This window comes from Dicentrarchus labrax, unplaced genomic scaffold, assembly GCF_905237075.1.
Source record: "Dicentrarchus labrax unplaced genomic scaffold, dlabrax2021, whole genome shotgun sequence".
Taxonomy (NCBI): Eukaryota; Metazoa; Chordata; class Actinopteri; family Moronidae; genus Dicentrarchus; species Dicentrarchus labrax.
This window is the reverse complement of record NW_026136721.1, coordinates 15,250,983-15,271,744: the sequence shown is the minus strand read 5'-3', so window position 1 is coordinate 15,271,744 and position 20,762 is coordinate 15,250,983. Positions and strand designations below refer to the sequence as shown.

Below are 20,762 nucleotides of genomic sequence, written 5' to 3'. Positions count from 1 at the left end.
CATATCAATAATAGCGAAATAAACCACATTAAAACCAACATTCATCTAGGGACAGGATCACTGTGAATGATCTCCAGTTACTCTGTATATTCAACGTCACTAACAATTTATTGATACAATTATTTCAAAATAGAAAATGTATATACGACATACAACAAGGTACGACAAGGTAGGGACTGGGTTCGGACCAGTGCCAGCCCGTGGCATAGGCAGTATAGGCAAATGCTAAGGGCGCCGTCCATCTAGGGGGCACCACAATGGGGGAAGAAAAAAAAAACGTTCAATATTTTTATACTCAAACTAGTTGGTGCTATACTATTAGTGTTAGTATTAGGGCCATACTAAGAGAAAAAAAAAATTTGGGGGGGGGAAATTACGAGAATAAAGTCACAATATTACGAGAATAAAGTGACAATATTACGAGAATAAAGTCGTAATATTTCGGGAATAAAGTTGTAACATTACGAGAATATGGTTGTAATATTGTGAGAAAAAAGTCATAATATAAAGAAAGTAGTAATTTTATGAGAAATGTCAGCCTTTTCACTCAGCCAGCAAAACTGTTTAACGACGAAATGATAAATACGTTAGCTTACCTGTTGACTGTAGCTACGGTACGACTGAGACAAACAGCGGCTGCTGGGCTCAGACTGAGGCTGCTGTTTGATTGAGCTGGTCAGATCTTGATAACTCTATCGAAGCTCATTTCTCATTTTTTTCTTGTATTATTATTACATTATTCTCGTAATATTACGACTTTATTCTCGTAACATTACAACTTTATTCTTGTAATTTCCAAAAAAATTAAATAATTTTTTTTCTTAGTCTGGCCCTAATACTCCGACGTAGTGCTATTATTTCTTAGTACGAAAAAAATAAGCCCACATTAATTTAACTGCATAGCAAAGCCTATTAAATAATAATAAGACTTTATTAAGCCCCCCGCCCCCCCTCCTCCTCTGACTGATTAGACTCTACCTGCTCTCTGAGAGATGGTTGAGTTTTCTGACGTGACCCCAGAAACCATTAACAATGTCAAAAAGACCAAAATGTTCCGGTGCCCAGGGAAGGAAAAAAAGAAAAGAAGAGGAGTAAAAACGCAACAAAGGCAGAGGTACAGTAATACGCCGGAGTATTAGGGCCAGACTAAGAAAAAAATATTTTTGGGGAAATTATGAGGATAAAGTCGTAATATTACGAGAATATTGTAATAATAATACAAGAAAAAAACTTTCTGGTGCCCAGGGAAGGAATAAAAGAAAAGAAGAGGAGGAAAAACTTGACAAAGACAGAGGTACAGTGAAAATCAGTGGGGGACCTTCATGGCCTTCTATGCCTTCAGAGAAGGCCTACATTTTTTTTTTTTTAAATAATAAATTTAATAATAATAATAATAATAATAATAATAAAGTATTCAATAAAAAAAAATATTTTTATTTCTATCTCATTTAATTTAATTTAATTTTTAATACATTTTCTCTCATCTATGTTCTAAAGTTAAGCTTACTGTCAAATTCATGTCCTGAAAACATGTTATCCAATCAGAATCGTCTGTCTCTATTAAGCCCGGTTAGCTGGCTCATTAATTGATTAGGACTTCACAAATCCCGGGGAAGGCCAAGCTATGTGTTTTGGTCTGGAGAGTGACGGGCAAAATGACCAATCACGGTTTGATTTCAAGTGGGCGGGAAAAAAGCAAAAGATCGTAGGTCTTCATGAAGTCCGAACATCGGAATCTCTGCAAAGTGGTGAGAGCGGTTGAGAGACAGAGTTAAATGGCGGAAGACGAGAGTGACGTTGTGGCTAGCTTGATAGCATCGCCTTTTTCAAGGCGGCCTTTCACAGAAAAACTTCAAATAATAAAAAACAGAAGACCAACTCCAGAACTGGAATTAAAAGAAAAGGTAAAGAAAGTGGAAAGGCATTTCAAGACCGAAAATTACCAGCAAAAAGTATATCCATGGATGACGGGCTATAAGAAAACAAACAGGCTTTACTGCTGGAGTTGTTTACTTTTTACAACTGACAAGTCATCCACCTGGGTCAGCGGTGGATTTGTCAGCCTTACAAATCTGACAAAGTCAGCCCACCTACATCAAGATTCTGTGGCACACCTGCAAGCGACAGTCAGTTCAAAACTTTTGTGGACACAAGAGTTGATCTTCAGCTAGATGAGCAGCGTCGTAATCATACTACGGCCCACAACAACAAGGTCAGGCAGAACAGAGAGATCCTGAAACCTCTCATCAATGTCGTCACATTTCTTGGAAAGCAACAGCTGGCATTTCGAGGACATGAAGAGAGTAAAGATTCTGAAAACAAGGGGAACTACTTGGAGTTGCTGGAGTTTTTGGCGGGGTATGACAGCCCTCTGCGCTGTCATCTGGATTCGGCCACTGTTTTCATCGGCACCTCCAGCGAGGGAGGAGGTGAGAAACACGCCTTTTGTCTCTGTTATGGTAGACGAGACAACTGACGCAAGTAACAACGCTCAGATGTCATATGTCCTGTGTTACACCACTGACGGTGGTTTGAAAGAGCGCTTTTTCCAGTTTGGTGATGTCAGTGGTGATAAGCGCGCAGAAGCCATAGCTGGTAAAGTTTTGGAGTTTCTGGAGGACTGTGCCTGCACCAATAAGGTGACTGCCCAGTGTTACGATGGACCTGCAGTCATGGCCTCTGGACTGAATGGGGTCCAAGCTAAAATAAAGCCAAAAATACCACAAGCTCTCTTCGTTCACTGTTATGCACACTCTCTGAACCTCGTCATGTCTCAAAGTGCTGCTAAAATGAAAGAGTGGCCTTTTTCACAAAGTCAGCCAAACGCACGAAACTCCTGGATGTAATATGCCAGCGAAGACTGCCCAGAGTGACTCCAACACGGTGGAACTCTTGGAGCTCTTTCAATTCATTGTTGACAACCACAATGATTTTGATGATGATGTTGTACACAGCGCTGATGGATACACTGCACTGCTGACGGGCTTCGAGTTCTGCTTTCTCCTCACCACATTCAACTCTGTGTGCGCCTACTCCGACGTGCTCTTTGGGATCTTGCAGAATAAGGATTATGACATGCAATTCTGTTTGTCCAGCATCGAGGACTTTTGCAGCACCACAGAGAGAGAAAAGGCCAAATTTGACTCCATCTATGAGGACACTGTGCGCGAAGTCGGGGTTCCCAGCGGGCACAGGGCACGGAGAGTTGGAGATGGATGCACAGTGAAATCCTGGACAACATTCTCACTCAGCTGAGGAACAGGTTCAAGGATCATGAAAAACTCATGTTCCTTGCCCTTCTGGACCCCAAGAAGTTTGCCTCATACAGAGAAAACTTCCCCAACTCTGAGTTTCAGAGCCTGGCAGAAAACCACGGGCTGCATTTTGACCTCCCCAGGCTCAAGACTGAACTGATGGTCATGTACAACATGGCAAACTTTGAGGCAAGGAGCCCATCAGACCTGCTGCACTTTCTGACTCTAAAAGAGCTGACTGAGAGCATGCCTCAGCTGTATCACCTCACCTGCCTGGTGCTGACCATCCCCGTGTCCACCTCCTCCATGCAGCGGTCTTTCTTGGCCCTGAAGTGCATCAAGACCTACGCTAGGAACAGTACTGGACAGGATCGCCTGGTAGCTTTGGCACTGATGTCCATAGAGAAAGGACTTCTTTTGGAGCTCAAATCAAAGGACAAACTTCATGACGCCGCCATCGCCCACTTCACAAAGAAAGACTGACGAATGGACTTCGTTTTCATTATAAGCCACTTTGATTATTATTTCAAGGGATTAAGATTACTGGCCAAGTGGACATTCAGGAGTCTGTATTTATTGCGGAGGTTGTCCCAGAGCAAATTGCGGTAACACTTTATAATGAGCATTAGTTAAGCATGAATAAATAATGAAATCATCATTTATAACGCATGAATACACATTAGTATGTAGTTTATAAACACAGTTTAAAATGTTTTATTCATCATTGATAAGCACATTAGTTATGGATTAGTAAATACTGAATTCATCATTTATAAATCATGTTTCTGCTGTAAATAGTCATTACTATATGGTTTATAATCACAGTTATAAATGTTTTACTCTTCAGTGTACTGTACATTTCTGCATGCACTTGCACATCCACTATTCAGACAGGTATTAATGATTAGTGACTGTGTTAGCAGATGTTCTATAAAAACTCACAACAAATTCATTTTCTAATGATGGCCTATAAACAGTTATTAATGCAGGAATTCATGAATTGAGGCAGTTACAAAGCACTTACTACTCGTTAATTAGCACGAGCTCATCTATAGCAAGCACTATCTATGGCTTATTAAGCATTTACAAATGAGATATAAAGGCTGACAATGCCTCAAGACTCACAAAATGTTCAGTTATCTTAACAGACGAAGGAGACACAACACAAAGGGATATAGAACATATTGTATTGATATTTACTGCAACTTCCCAACATATTGTATGAAGACGAACAAGGGTGGTTTATGAAGACATGCTATTGTTGTGATGTTATCTGTTTAGGATGTGTATGTTGAGCTTGCAATCCCGCTCTCAGCACGTCATCAACGTGATGACGGTGGGAGGCGGGATGTTACGTCATATTTACGTTAACTCTCAGAAGTTTCTGATAGTGCAGCCAAGGGGAGCATGGAGAAGCACATTGGAGTCGGCTCGGTGGCCGTTACTAACCCGCCTGCGGTGGCTAAGCCAACCTAGTCTAGTCTCGTCTAGCCGGGCGAGGTGAGTGCCTAGCAGCGGCAGGTCGGCTTAGCCACCGCAGGCGGGTCAGTAACGTTAGTAACGTAGTTGGGGAGCGAGGGCAAACACCTGCAGCTGCTGACAAGCTAACGTTAGCTTTCAACCATAATGTATGCTACCAAACAAAGACACATACTCACCACTAGTGCCACTGACGGCCGCCGAGCTGACTCCAATGTGCTTCTCCATGCTCCCCTTGGCTGCACTGTCAGAAACTTCTGAGAGTTAACGTAAATAGGACGCCATTGGTTGGAGGGGGCTGAACATCCGTTCATGGTCTGGACAGATCATAAGAACCTGGAATATATCCAGACTGCCAGACGACTCAACTTTCGCCAGGCCAGGTGGGCTTTGTTTTTTGGTCTTTTTAAGTTCTCTCTGACCTACAGGCCTGGATGTCAGAACACCAAACCACGCCTTATCCCAAGTATTTTGCAAGGAGGAGGATTCAGACGAAGTGCCTGATACCATTGTTCCTGTACTTTGTAACCGGCCTGCTGCTGTCTGAGGGTAAGATTGTGGTTCTCACTGTAGTCGATCGATTCAGTAAGTTTGCTAGGTTCCTACCCCTGCCCAAACTCCCTTCTGCCAAGGAGACTGCTGATATTCTTGTCAGGGAGATTTTTTGTGTCCACGGTCTGCCCAGTGACTTAGTGTCTGACAGGGGCCCCCAGTTTGTGTCATCTGTATGGAAAGCATTCTGCCTTGCTATCGGGGCCTCTGTCAGTTTAACATCTGGTTTTCATATGCAGTCCAACGGCCAGGCGGAGCGTGCCAACCAAAAGATGGAGAGCTCCCTCCGCTGTCTGGTCTCATCCAACCCCACCACCTGGGCTTCTCAACTCCCTTTGGTCGAAAATGCCCACAACACCCTGCCTACCTCTGCCACAGGTTTGTCCCCATTTCAGTGCCTCAATGGTTATCAGCCTCCCCTATTCCCCTCACAGGAGAGAGATGTCGCTGTGCCTTCAGTCCAGGCCTACATCAGGCAGTGCCACCGCACTTGGCACCGAGCCTGCACATCCCTGCCCAAAGCCTCGGAGCGGTACCAGCTCCACTCCAACCGCAGACGCATTCCCGCACCTACATACGCCGTGGGAGATAAGGTATGGCTTTCCTCCAAGGATCTCCCACTAAAGACGGACTCTAAGAAACTGTCTTCTAAGTTTGTTGGCCCATTTGTCATTGAAAGAGTGATAAACCCTGTGGCCGTCCGCCTTAAGCTGCCCCGCACTCTCCGGGTCCATCCCACTTTTCATGTCTCCCGCATTAAGCCTGTTCTCATCAGTCCTCTGCTCCCACCCCCTCCTCTTCCTCGGATCGTCGATAACAAGCCTGCCTACACTGTACGTTGGATTTTGGATTCTCGCAGCCAGGGGTGTAGCTGCCAGTCCGGCCCTCAGTAGCACTGGCCTTGGCCAAGGCTGCTGCTGGAACAACTCCTCCAGGAGATCGCTGCAGTGAGACGTTCTGCCCTATTCCTCCCTTCCTCCCTCCCTTCCCACACGGACACCTGTTGATAGTTGACTCTGTTTAGGACCCGATCAGGGACGTCTCCATGGCAACCTGCTGTATTATTGCGATGACACCATGTGAACTGAGGCACTGAGTGAGGGGCTAGATGAAGCGACCCTCCAGGCTTATGTGCACACACGCATCCATGGACACTTACACAGGTTTTTTTCCCAGTCCCAAACTGAGTCTGGGAGCTGATTTTTTTCTCCTCCCCTCTCCTCTTGTTTCTCCCCCCCCTACAAGTAATTTCCCCACAGGGATTATTAAAGTATTTCTGATTCTGATTCTGATTCTGAACTCAGCCCTGGAACCCAGTCCACTCAGCCCAAGCCTCCTGTAAGCCAGCCACTGGATCCCCACACTCCAAGCCTGCCAGCCAGCCACTCTCTGGATCACCCCCACCTCTGGACTCCCAATCTCGCCTGCCAGCTCCCCCTTTTTCACTAATTCAGTCTTTGTCTAATAAACTGTTTACACTCTACCTCTTGTTAAGCTCACAAACTTGCACACACTATGCATATTATAGTGTAATAATCTGTGCTTATAAGTGAAAAATTGTGAGTACTTTCAAAGATAAATATTAAAATTAAAGAAATAACCTTTTTCTGGTTGAGGCAGTGCTTGTTGTTTAGGAGGTAGACCCCTTTGTCAACTGCCACCAGACCCACTGTGGCTTCTGGATCTCCAGTGACTTTCTGACCAAACATCTTGCGAGGCTCATAGGATGATGAACATGTTGATGCTTCTAGCGTCAACTAAAGGAGAAAGTATACTTCTTTTTGGGAAAAATACAAATAACTTTATCTCTTTGTTGTTTGCTGTGACGGTCCCCTGAGTGGCTCTAATGTTTCCTCTTCCTTTTAAGGCGGCAGGTACTTGTGGGTTGGACCAATCGGCATAGCCGGAAGCACCTGGGTCCGGTGTTTCCAAGCTATAAAAGCCCCGCCTCTCTGGCTGACGGGGGCTCTCTCTCTATCTTATTATCATTGCTGGTATTTGGAGTAGTTGTGTTTTAACATCCAACATTTACTTTTCTTTATACATCACACTCATGCATGCACACACTTTCAGTACTGATGTTACTGACAAACACACCTCAACTTCTATTTAGTTCTTTTTCGGGTTGCATTTCGGTTGTTATGTTTAAATAAATTACTTATAATTTGTCCTTTCAACTGCGTCTCCTCGTTTTTGTCACGGCTCCAGAGCCAGGTCGTGACATTTGCCCACTTAAACTCTTTTACATCAGTGTTGTGTGTCTCACCGAGCCCACGCAGGAGTCCTGTGCGTCCACCCACACAGAGTCTGATACCACTTCATTGTCATTTGGATGGTGTTACACCGCTCGCACACATTGACGACTTCAGTGGTGTAGAAAACGTAGAGTTTATTGCTTCACTGGTGGGACAGGTAAAATTTACAAAACAAGCTGTAGGTACTTCAGCACCTCTCTCACACACGCTAACCGAGAGCATTCTCTTCCCCTCTTCTTCTTGCTACTCAGTGTCACAGACAGCTTATACTGCCCCCTATTGGCAAGTGCACTAATACCTTTCAGAACAAATTGTAGCAGTATATTATAAGATAAAATGTTACAATAACGTGCTGGCTATATAAGTATAATAAATTCTTATTCCAGGTGCCACAATGGTAGTAGGCTATGATGCGGAATGATGGCAGCATGTTTTTCGTAATGCTGACTATCATGGATATCAATACTTTACCTTTTGTCCTGTAACGGCCATATTTCACAGCTTACCTCTGCTCACAATCTGTGGACACAAATTTAAACATCAGTATTCGACACACATATGTACATACTGTACTACACAGGTTACAGAAAGCAACATGAACACTCAGACATGCACGTACACAGATGCAACATCTCTTACCAGGTATGTGATGTCATTTTGTGTAGTTTCCTGCCTGTTGAGGTTGAGGCTGATTTTCATGTTTTCTCCTAATGTCACTTCAGCTGTATCCACACCTGTAATGACAATTATGTAATGATAATGTAAAATTATCATCATGAAGGCAAAGTCTTATATGTTAGTTCACTGCTCTTCTGTTAGTATTTCTGTTATCATATGTACCTATGTGGATGTAACTGTTGCTTGTCGTGCTATATGGGAGAGCTGTCATCTTGGCTGATGCTTGCCTTTCAGATGTAATACCGTTAACATCGGTCTTTGCCTACAATTAAAAAGAAGAAGAAAATCAACTTTATTAATCCCCAATGGGAAATTGTTTTTTCACTCAATGTGTGTGTAACACATAGGCCAAATACAATCACACACAGGGCTTATAGACATGCAAATGTGGAAAGATGGTGGAGTGATGGGCTGCCACGTAGCGGCACTCCAGGAGCAGTTAGGGGGTTAGGTGTCTTGCTCAAGGGCACATCGGCAGTGCCCAGGACGTGGAACTGAATACAATGAAAAGTGACGGTCAGGAGCCTTAATACAGTACACCATTCTTTCATTTACAGAGACACTGTCACAGTCTGCCTTCCTCATCACCTGTTCAACTCAGCCATCTTAGTATTTTTCCACTAACCTGCCCCTGCTCCAGTCAGCCACTCCTCCTCATCAGCCACTCTGCTCACCTGTGCACACAAGCTGCTCCTGATCACCAATCAAGCCAGGATATATACCACTCCTACTCCTCATTCAATGCCAGATTGTCCTTTGTGTTCATGCAAGACCTTCCAGCATTGTTCCGAATTCTGTCCCTGACCACAAGCTTGGTTTCTCCATTCCTGGTTTCCGTCTGCCTCTCTCCTGGGCTGTTTGGTGTTTCCCCACAACGACTACACAGCATTAGTTCGACCATCTCCTCTCCTGTGAGTTTCCGTGCTTCAGAGACTCTGAGCGTATTGCCACACATACCCTCGTGTGCACACACTAACCTGCCAGCTCTTCAATTCCTGCAAAAGACTCTGAAGACTCTGCCTGCTCTGTTTGTTTCACAAGCTGAAAATAAAGGTCATTATGACTACCTGCCTGCATTTGGGTTCTAACCCGACCCGTTACAGACACATTTTTTTTGGTTAAGGTAAAACTGTGTCCCTTTTGTTACGCCCCTGTCTAGTGGGAAGGAGCGCCACATAAATGTGTGATGAAAATGAATCAATAATCCTACCCCGATTCCCAAACGAACAACTAACACAGTGTTAACAATGAAGTGATGTGATTTATTTACAAACAGGTGAAACAAAGTGCAACAAAACTAAACAACAAACAAAACAGGGCTTACTTCCTTAAACAAAAATTCTTACTAATCCCTATGCAATATAAATAAAATAGTTACTAAACCTAACTCCCTAACCTAATGAAAAACAGAAAAGTAGTACAAAGAAAATGGCAAATCTGTCTGGAAACTTAAGTAACTATTTGTTAACTGGACTAAATCTACCTGTGGAACATATACTTCATATCATATGTGATATGTGTTCATATAAACCATGCTGATATTATATATCATATTTATACAATATACAGTAATAATAATACTAATAATAATACAATATATAATAGTGTATGTATATATTTCTTGTATAGTCAAGTATCTATTATACATATACTATATATCATATCTTGTGTACATATGTACATATTATATATAGCCTTCATATTATTATTATTATTATTATATACTGTTATTAACAATAACACTATTAACATCTATCTATCTATCTATCTATGCATCTATGCATCTATGCATCTATGCCTGTCTGTCTGCCTGTTCCAAAGTATGCATTTTGTTAATCATGCAGACTTATACTATATCCTTGTGAGTATAATGGGTGAGTAAAAACAATTACTACCATCCATTACTGAATCTAACTCTGTAAAAACAGAGGTTGGGATTTTATATCACTTGGTTCCAACACTTGAGTATGCCTACATCATTGGTCAGTAGTGAATGCAGATACCTCTTTTGACAGCCTCTGCTTCTCTTGTTCTCCTAAGGCTCTCCTTGATCTTGTGGTATCTGGTGCTTCTTGCTGCTGCTGTTGAGAGGAGCTTTGGTCCCTGAAGGGAGACAGATCAAAAGTGTTAGAATATGAATGAGACAGTATGTCATTGTCATTATCAACAATTCCTGTCTTTAAAAAAAAACAGTAATACTAGTAAGTAATACAAACTGTCTGTTTTGCATAACTTTGTGGAAACAAAAAAAATATCACTATTTCAGGATGTGCTTAACTTACTTATGCACACAAATGCAGATGATTAAATTGGTTCATTACTTTTGAGGTTCTATACATTATTGCCATCACAACATGCAGACATTTAGTAATGAACATGTGCATAATTATTATTATAATTACTATATTGTATTATCTTACCTGATGGCCTGAACACTGCTGGTGAAGTTCTGTCCATATGCATCTTTTATGCCTCATGTTTTTTCACCTTTTCCGAAAGATGGTGCGTATCAGTGACACCTGTCTTTGTCCAGGCGGTGTCCGTCTTGGCGCCATCAGGGTGAATTAGGACTCAGGGGTAGCAGAACAGAGCGTTAGCCACTTCACACCCTGCTGGCCATGTTTTCCGCTCGTACCAGCTCCGGGAAAATCCGCGATTTGTACGTTTTCCCCACTTTTGTTGACACCTGCATGATATTTAAATTTGGTCTGGGTGGTCCGAATTCTTTAATAGCCAATTTTTCAACATTGCTTATGTAACCGGGTTGAAATCATATCTTTACTTTTACGGTTGAAATGTCACCAAATCCTGATAAATATTGTTTTCTATAGGTTTAAGATGTGTTTTTATTGCCTATATTCATGCTTGAATGTTGTATTCAGACCAAGGTGTTAATACCTGTACTGTCACTTTAAGAGGTCGCAGGCCTTTTGCCGTCATTCAGGTGCTTCTCTCAGTCCGCGCCAGACTAGCTGAGAGGAGGTAATGTGTTATTTTGCTCATCATTTCTGAACATTTATTTCGGTTTTTGGACAATGCAAACTTTGTTTTATGCATGTATAAATGTTAGTTTCTAGGTTGTGAACATGCAGTTAATGTGTCAATGGAATACAAACTTTGTAAACAGACTTTTTGCAAGCTTTAAAGTAGACATGTTTCCACATGCTAGTCTACAGGGGTTTCTGTATGTTTATCTGTTAACAGGAGCTTGAGACCTGTGTGCTGTGTGGAGGAGACTGCATGTTACAGAGCCTTATGTGTTTTTCTGTTAATTTGTACAGGTATGTGCATTATGTTCATTATAATTCGTCTGGCATAGTGTTCACATGTGTTTACACTGGTTGCATTAAGCATGTCAAAGAAATTCATGTTATCAAATACATTGAGCATTTCATAATTTATTTAATTCATTTTCACATTTTTATTTAAAAGTATTTTTGCTGTTAATGCTAAACGTTTTATCAGTCGTGTATGTATGTGCAGTCCGCGCCAGACTAGCTGAGAGGAGGAGCTTGAGACCTGTGTGCTGTGTGGAGGAGACTGCATGTTACAGAGCCTTATGTGTTTTTCTGTTAATTTGTACAGACAAATCTACCATCCTGCCTTCATTAAAAGAGCAACCAGCAGCTGGTCGTGGTCCGGGTTCTTTCTTCATTCAGCACAACATAGAACACAACGCAGAATATACAAGGGTTAATGGACGTGCATCCAATCTGATATGAACTGTTAAAGACAATGCACGCCCGTTACACTTAGACAACTGAACTGTAATTCCTTCAATGAAATAATGGAGTTGCAGTTGCTAGCCATGTCGATCTTGTAGTCTCTCTTGCTAAATGCGATTAGCCTAGCGTAAGTGTCATTAGCTTTGCTTTCATATTGTTAGCTTTGCCATGAAACAGCATATGGACTTGTTGCTTAGCGGATTTATCTGATTCAGGAGATGGACATTTGTGAGTGTAAGTGAGGATTGGGAAAGCTCTTTTGGACCACTGTGGAGACTGTTTCCCTCATGCTTGCGTGCTGATGCTGTGGACTGTTGCTGCTGTTTCTTCTTTGCTCTGCGGAGTTTTTTAGCAGCGCGCCTTTGCTCGTGTATCCCTCTGACCATTCCCGGGTTTTGTGAGTACTGATAAACTTGCACGTGCCTTTTATTTTGATTGCTTGTTTGAACAAGTGAAGCGGCCATTACAGTTTTTAGATCTCCACGCTCCCAAGCCACAACTCAGGCCTGCAACTCTTTGGTTTACATTTTGGTTTATGTTGCAACGTGAGTGAGTGTTTGTGTGTGTGTGTGTGCGAGAGAGTGTGGCCCCACAATATAAAGTTAAAGTTCACATGTTAAAGATGCTATGCACTGAAGATATTAGATAAAAAGGGTTAAAAGAAAAGTCTTTAAGGTATTGGGAGAATACTACTGTGTGTTTATTAATATTGGGTATTATTTGTGTTGACATATTTTCATGATTTAGCTTAACTATTATTATTTTGTGTTATAATAAATGACTAAATGTTGTCATATTGCATTTAGAGCACATGTGTTGTGTCGTATGATATCCTAAATAGTACATATTTTGGGTGAATGCTTTTTGAGTGAATACAGGTTATTTGGTATTTTAGTTGAAGAGTAAAAAGGGAAATAAGGTCATAAGAGTTGTATTATTTTGTAGGTACAGGTAATAGATTACTTAAACTTAAACCGTAACCAGGACCCCGTCCAGAGTACTATTACATACAGCTGATAAATATAATCTACATAACTACATGGGACGGCTGTTACACATGATAGATGCAATCATGTGTTTTTTATTTATTTTTTTCTAACTCTGCACATTTCTGTATATCTCAACATCGTAAATGAAGGACACCTCAACAATTCTCAAGACTTAAATGAAGGTTTGAATTGATCTGAATGCCGATATTTCATGTTTTCAGTTGAGGTTTTGTTTCCAATGTCAAAGTACAATTAGAAAAGTAATAATAATCATAATCATTGAAGTAATGCAAAGTGTGTAAATTTTACTTTTATGATTTGAAAGGAGAAAAATGGCTCATCAGTAAAATTACATGTGGCATTGAAGAAAGAAAAAATTATATATAAAACTATATAATTTTTCAAGATATAGTCCTGTGTGATTGGTTGTGATTGGTTGTAATTGGTGAATTTCAGAAGTGACAATTAATAGATATTTTAAAGAATTTAACATAACTTTCAGTTTAAATACATATAAGTGTACACTTTACCGCAACATCAAAGGACATTCCTGGTTTGAAGTATTTGGGCGTTCTCTTGAAGTGGATGGTGTAAGGCGATTTGACAATCCGGATACCTCTTAACTCCGCCTCCACCATTTCACTTCCTGTGTGATATACATGCACACACACAAAGAATAATTAACTGTAAGCATTTTTACTTCTCTTCCCCTTTGTCTTGTTTGACTGATTAATGCCACACCTTATGAACTTCATCCAGATATGATGTCTTTCCCTTATTTGTTTTTATTGTTGTCATACACATCAGAGTACTCACAGTCAGTATTATTCACAAAATGATAAAAAAAAAAAAATTGAACATGCATTTTCAGACAGACAATATGATTTGACAGTGTGTTTAACAACAATGCATGCTAGCAGCGGTGCAGCCCCCAAATCAATATCAAGATTTGTAGAAACGGCACTGATGGCCGCAGCATGAAGTAGTGAGCTGGGATGTTGAAAGATCGCCTATGCAAAGTGTCGGTATGTTCAGAGGGGCAGTCTAGGGCTTGTGTGTCACAGACGCCATCCTGTGGTGTTCAGAGGATGAAGCACTGAGGGACTACACTCAGTGTGGTGAGATATATTTCTGAGACATTTAGCAAAACTTTGTTTTCATTTAATTCATTTCAGGGCATTAATTTATAACGGTAAACAGACAGTTTCACAGGAACTACTTAGTAGATGTCTTACATCAGGAATTAATGGACACCCAGCAACAAATCAGAATCGAGTATTCAACCAGACCATCGTATGAGGGCCAATATTCCATGGTCTTGATTTCATCAAGGGCTGCTCATTCAGTAGTTATTAGCTGTTTGTGTAGCTAGTAGTTGAATAAACCTTTCATTTATAAATGAGTTATAATAAATACATTTGTGTGTATGAAGTATTACAGTCACTGTTTATGAGCCAATAACTTATGTCACCTCCAAATTTAGACTGAATTCATTCATTGACAATCATTTTCACTTTTCAAAGGGCGGTGCCCCATGGTGAATTTAATGCAAGTTTAATTACTTAGTACTAAGTATAATACTGATTATTACTAACTAGAAGTTGAGTGCAATTGCTCTAATTCATCTGTTGTACCAATTAATATGTTTACTTTACATAATGTTGGTGCCTTTTGTGAGCAACATATTTTCCTACCATTTAAGGTATCCAGGCGACATATTACACAAATACACAAACACTGTCTCTTTCTTACCATTCTCCGTGAGCACACCGACTGCTACAAATAAGGAACTCCCCTCCAGGTCATAGATGTTTTGGAAGGTCTGTATGATGTGCTCCTTCTCCAGTTTGACCTCCCCTTTACCGCTCATGATCTGATGTGACATCAATTAAAAATACTTACTAAATGTACTTTTATATTTTTGGGCTGAGGTTTGTGAGAGAGAATAATCAAAGATGGAATGACTAATCGACTGGCTGTTAGACAGTAATGGAGGAAATGTGTATTTACTAATCTGCACTCTTTGAAGAGAGCTGGGAAGGCTCTTTTTTTGACCTTCATGCATAACCCCAAATACCCCGTAGGCTGTACCATCCACCTCTTCACCAAACAGATATCTAAAACCACAAGGCAATAGTTTGTTTATTTCACAGTAAGCTAAAACAGAAGTTACAAAATGATTATAGATAAAATGTAACCACAATCTACCAATCAAACCTGAGGGGTATTGCACAAAACCAGGATAAGGGATTAAGCCGGGATATGTTGGTTATCCTGGCTTAATTTAGCCTCAAGTCGGTTGCATGAAAGCAGGTTAAACTTATCCCGGCCAAGTTACTATGGTGATTTATTCTCTGCAGTTAGCCTGCTCCAGACCAGGCTAACAGCCAGGCTAAGATTAATCCTAGTGATTCACCTGTATTTACACCGTCAATCCTGTGAGGAATTAATGTGTTTTACAGCATGTCCATGGTCTTTCTAAGTATGTTGCATCATTTTAATTATTCTGCATTAAAATATTACATATATATTGTAATTTCTCATTTCATTTAAATCTGTTGGCTGTTAGTAATTGCAACAGTCTTTTTATATTGATTCAAGTGGTAGTATTCTTACTCAGGACAAGTGTTATATTGCTATGCTAATGAAGACTGCTTGCCAAATTGCATAAATATGTGTTTATTGCAGTAATTGAGATTACAAAACACAGCTGATGAAGTTGCAAAGGTGTTTTCAATGAAATCTGTGACAAGGGCAATATAGTATATATATTATGGCATACCGTTTAAGAGATTAATCTTTGAATATATAAAATTAATCTTTGAATATATGGAATGAAACTTTTAATATATTGAATGAATCTTTTAATATATTCAATGAAACTTGACTGGTCAATCAAGGCACTGCTGTCATCTTGTAGAAGTGAGAATGAGTCAGTCAGGAACCTTGTGGCAGCAATACTGATCAATGAGGACATTATTAACTCATTGGCAAGTGCTTGTACGGGCCAAAATCCTTCCCATAGTACCCGTGCCCAATACCGTTCTCCTGACGAAGAAGTTCACTCCCTTTTTAATGGTGGCAGGCCGACTACAACAGGCCTCAGGCTAAATCCTGACAGAAAAAGCAAAAAAGTTGTCCAGTTTAAGAAAGTATTGTAATATTTCAACTGATGCCATTTTGTAAAACCAGCTAATTCAGAAGGCTATCACTTTGATGAAAAGGATACAACTAGGTTTTCAATTTCATTCAGTTCATTCATTTTTATCAGTTTATCCAAGATTCATTCCATATATTCAAAATTCATTCCATATATTCAAAGCTTCATTTCCTAAACGGCATGCCATAATATATATACATTATTCACACCTGTTCCCTCTTCATAATGGCTTGCCCTTTCTTGGAGGATGTACTGGATGAGGAAGCCCTAATCCTCAGACGAGCATTTAGTCATGAAAGAGTTTTCTGGGACAGGTCAGACCCATTGGCCGTTGGAGATGACTATCTCATTGAGAGATACCGATTCTCAGGTGATGGACTAAGATATTTATGTAGGCTGCTGGGTCCAAAAACACAGCACCAGACGGCAGGAAGCCATGTTCTCACTGTACCACAGATGGTCTGTGTTACAGTGAGATGTTTTGCAAGTGGGAGCTTCCTTTATTCTTTTGGGGATGCAGAGAACCTCAATAAAGGAACCATTTTCCGTACATATCCTGGCTTGGTGGGCCGCCCCCTGTGCCAGTTCTATGGGCTTTTTTTAACTGCTACAATCATACAGACATTCAACATGTGAGCAGACACCTAATCTATTCACCTCATTTATTCACTGTTATCTACTTTAAAGTCACTCTCCAGCCTGCAAAATGTTCTTGTATTTAACTTTAACTTGCTGCCAGGTCCTTTTATGGCCAGACAAGTTTGTTCTTTATGAAGGATAGAAAGATAAAATAGATACAAATAGATTAAATGACACACATTGTGGATAATTGTTTGCACTTAATCATACTTTACATTTTCTGAGTAACATGAACCTCTACTTGCCACATTTAAAGCAAAGTGTACAACAGTTGATTAGTGGACTTAAAGTAACTCCTTTAGTCCTTTAATTGGAGCCTAATGATGACAGTTCCAGTGGAGCACCGTTTATTCATTGTACAGTTTTGGACTACTTAAGCATTAAGCCGGTCCGCTATTGTCTGCCAGGCTTTCTCTCTTTCTTTAATTATGGCATTGGTATTGCCTTTTTTTCTTCTATCTTCCACCTCTTCATAGAACTCCATCAGCAGCTGTTTTTCAGCGGCCGTGAAATATGAAGCGCGACTCTTATCCATGTTCCCATCGGTGATTCTGTGAGCGATCGCGAGGTCTATTTCAGTATGCCGTGAACACGCACTTATCCCGACTATCTACACCTGGCTTAACATAGCCGCACCTTTTAATCCTGGCTCGGCAAACGTGCAACCGATTAAGCCAGGATGCGCCGAGCAGGCTAAGTCAAGCCGCGCTTGCTCACTTATCCTGGATTTCTTACCCCACAGATCTCTAAATCCACAAAACAAAAACCTCAAACATACGTAGCTTTGATGCTGACGGTGAACTCTTGACTGTCCACGTAGAAGAAGGGGCTCTCAAGCGTCAGCTTAACCTCAAAACTGGGCAGCACTGAAAAGTAAAATGCTTTCTATTGTGTCCAATCAGGTAACATTAATTACAAGTGGTATCTGTTTTGATAAAAGATTAACAGTTAAAGAGGCCCTCTGACTCACCATATTCTTTAACCTCAAACTCTGCAGAGTAGCTCAGCTGTGGGTTGCTGTGGAACCTGGCCACCACCTTCCACAGTCCAATACTACACACACACACACACACACACACACACACACACACACACACACACACACACACACACACACACACACATAAGAATGTCTTACACAGATACTACTAACTTGTAAAGATGTTTTAATAAGGGACAGAGAGTAAATACTTTTGAACTTTATCACTTTTGTATTTTTTTTGTTTGGTGGAGAAAATTATTTTAGACTTCTCAAAACTTTACATTTAAGGACCAGTGTATGAGATTTAGAGGAATCTAGACGGCAGACTGCAACCAGCTAAAACCCTTTGACTCAACTAAGCACAAAGAAGACACTACAATGGTCGTGAAACTTTATAACCAAAAGTGCAAAAGTGTTTGGTTTGTCCATTCTGGGTTACTGTAGATACATGGCCGTAGGACCACAGGAGAGTTTCATCAGTTTAAATAATTTCTTCAGAAATTGTGTTTTTGTATTTCACTGCTCTTGAGACTTCTATGTCAAATATAATATATAGGATATTATGTAACTGAAAAGTGTCTAAAATGAATAATATCATAAATGTAACACAAACACCAGTTTCAAGTTTATTCGCAGGTTTAATGTGAAAGCATCCAGAAATATATACTGTTATGTAATCAAATGGCAATCCACTTCACAAACATATACATACATACTTATACAATAACTATAAATATCCCTATTGAACTGATATATTTTAGTAAGAAATTTAGTTTTTTTTGTTTGTTTCTCTGCACAACGTATAGCAGTAACAGATCATTGATAACTTTATCCATTTTTTCCATTTAGTGGTGTGGATGCTCACACCATCATTGGTCTTGGTGTGTACGGCCCTTCAATCTTGTTAATGTAAAACAAGTGCATTCACCATACATTCAACATATGGAAATTCACAAACAAAAACAAAGTGTATAAAACTTGAATAAATACTTACCTGACAATTTCAATGAGTTTCTAATGTCCAGAGTGTATGCCTGATGTTAGGGAGACTGGATCAAGTGGTAAAATGATACCTTCAGGGGTCTAAAATAAGATACAATTCAACAACAGTTAACAATATTATGGAGGATAGATTTACTGTAGCGACCTAATTTCTTTTTATTCACTTCAGTGCCTTTTCTGTGACTTCATTTAAGTATTTATGTTTCCAAGCAGTGACTCTGGATACACCTTTGCTGTTGGGGGTGTAGAGGGTCTTGTCGGTCTGGATGTAGATGTACCCGGACTGGAAGGACACTAACACAAGTTTCTCCAGTTCTACTTCAGGGAACTGAGTTTTCAGGTACACGTACTGGTTCATGTTTTGATCCTTACTGAAGCCAACAGCAGGGATATGAAACCAGTATGTAGAGACACAAAGAGTTTATGAGGAGCAGGAGAAGAGTATATTGTGCATTCATAGATGCTAAATTTAAAAATCTTTTTGTTTCTAGTTATAATTTTAATAAAAATAGACTAGGTGACAAATTCAGGCTTTATATATATTTTAACCAATAAAATGGTAACATAGTTCAGTAATTCTGCATTACCTTTATTTGTCCAAAGTCCTGGAATTGATTTGCACTGGTAAGAATAACAGATGTGGATGCCAGCCTTTTGGATTTGGTTGGATAGGTCATTACGGTGATTTCGAGCCTGATGTCATTATCATCAGTGCAGTCTTGACACTCCACAAAAATATTTTCTGGTGTTCCTACCCGCAACACATTGGGGGCAGACATCACCTTCCTGGAGAGCAGCAAGAAAATAGAATTGTTTGTGTGTTAAAGTTTTAGTTAAACAACATGTTTTCTCTTCTGTTCCAACGCGGACTTCATACATAATGAGTGATTCATTGATTATCTTGATTAAGGTCCAGTAATGGATCAATAAAACATTTCATCATTGTTCTGGACTCTGTTTGCTGTGTCTACGTGCATCACTGTGTAAAAATTAAAAGGTACATTGATTTCTGTAACAAAAAACATCAAAGTTTTTCCAGCCTTGTTTGTTTTTTTGTTTGTTTCCAATTATTAGATAAAAAATCTGTTGCAAACTAGAACCAGAAATGGAAATAGAAATTGCATTGGCCATGCAAATGCTTCTCTATGTGGTAACAGCATTTCATCAAGTTCACATCTAATATTTGTGCTTCCTGCACAATACACACACATCTTTTTGCATGTTGCAGCTACCCTCTATATGCATGCATGCAGCACATACACATCTTCCTCCTACTCTGTCCTGTCTTTTTCCTTCAACCTCCTCTTTCTCTTTGAACATACCTTCAAGGAATTGTGTGAAAAGCCAGGTCAACTTACAATGGTGATCCATCAGCCAGAGAAGTCAGAGAGGAAAAGACCAGAAAGGCCAACAGCCCCAGCTGAGTCCTGAACAACCTTCCTGATCCCATATCTGCTGATATTGGAGAGTCCAGCTCTGCACACTCTCCTTTTATACACTCACCTCCCTCCTCCTGCACATTTACATCCGCCCACTCCTGTCTCATCCAGTTAAACTCATAGAAACTTAACTGAGTTGAACTCCATAGTCATCTTTCATAATGGTGAATGGTTGCCTGCTTTATGGAAATAATTAAACTACAGCAGGCTGGCACCAGAAAACCACATTAATCCACTGGTTTTTGAATATATGATATAACTTTTAATATTCAAAGCATATTGGTTAGAGCATGCACCTTTTTCTTGTTCAGTATTCTGTTGATGTATAGCACCATTTATACCATGCAGTTGTCCTGTGATCCCTCTAACACTCAACCTGGCAGCCAGACGTAAGTCACTTGATGTAATCAAAATGTTTTACAGGGCTTGAGTGAATACATATGAAGCCCTGAGATTTTTTTTTACATGCTCAGAAATATTATACGGTCTGGCAATCGTTTAGTACTTCCCAGCAATAATGAATGAAATATTAATTATATATTTATTTTACTGGAACACTGAGCAACTGTTGTTATTGTTATCATTGTACAAACATATTTGCATAACAA

General features: G+C 40.2%; 1 protein-coding gene across 1 annotated transcript; it reads right to left on the bottom strand.

Annotated features, from left to right (window-relative positions):
- Positions 1-13,407: 13,407 nt before the first annotated feature.
- LOC127354411 (complement C3-like) lies at positions 13,408-18,713 on the bottom strand. The gene is made up of 6 exons (XM_051384295.1): positions 18,708-18,713; positions 17,702-17,784; positions 17,510-17,597; positions 14,950-15,049; positions 14,685-14,808; positions 13,408-13,578 (listed from the first exon to the last, which is right to left on the bottom strand). Exons 4-6 carry the CDS (start codon positions 14,995-14,997, stop codon positions 13,436-13,438), a joined length of 315 nt encoding a protein of 104 aa, XP_051240255.1. The 5' UTR covers positions 14,998-15,049; positions 17,510-17,597; positions 17,702-17,784; positions 18,708-18,713; the 3' UTR covers positions 13,408-13,435.
- Between the last annotated feature and the right edge of the window lie 2,049 nt (positions 18,714-20,762).

Excerpts from the sequence above, each read along its gene's own strand:
- LOC127354411 (XM_051384295.1), bottom strand. The coding sequence starts at position 14,997 with ATGCATGAAGGTCAAAAAAAGAGCCTTCCCAGCTCTCTTCAAAGAGTG. Across the intron at positions 14,809-14,949 it reads CCAGCTCTCTTCAAAGAGTG|CAGATCATGAGCGGTAAAGG; the intron begins CAGATTAGTAAA and ends TTGATGTCACAT. Across the intron at positions 13,579-14,684 it reads CGGTGTGCTCACGGAGAATG|GAAGTGAAATGGTGGAGGCG; the intron begins GTAAGAAAGAGA and ends TATATCACACAG.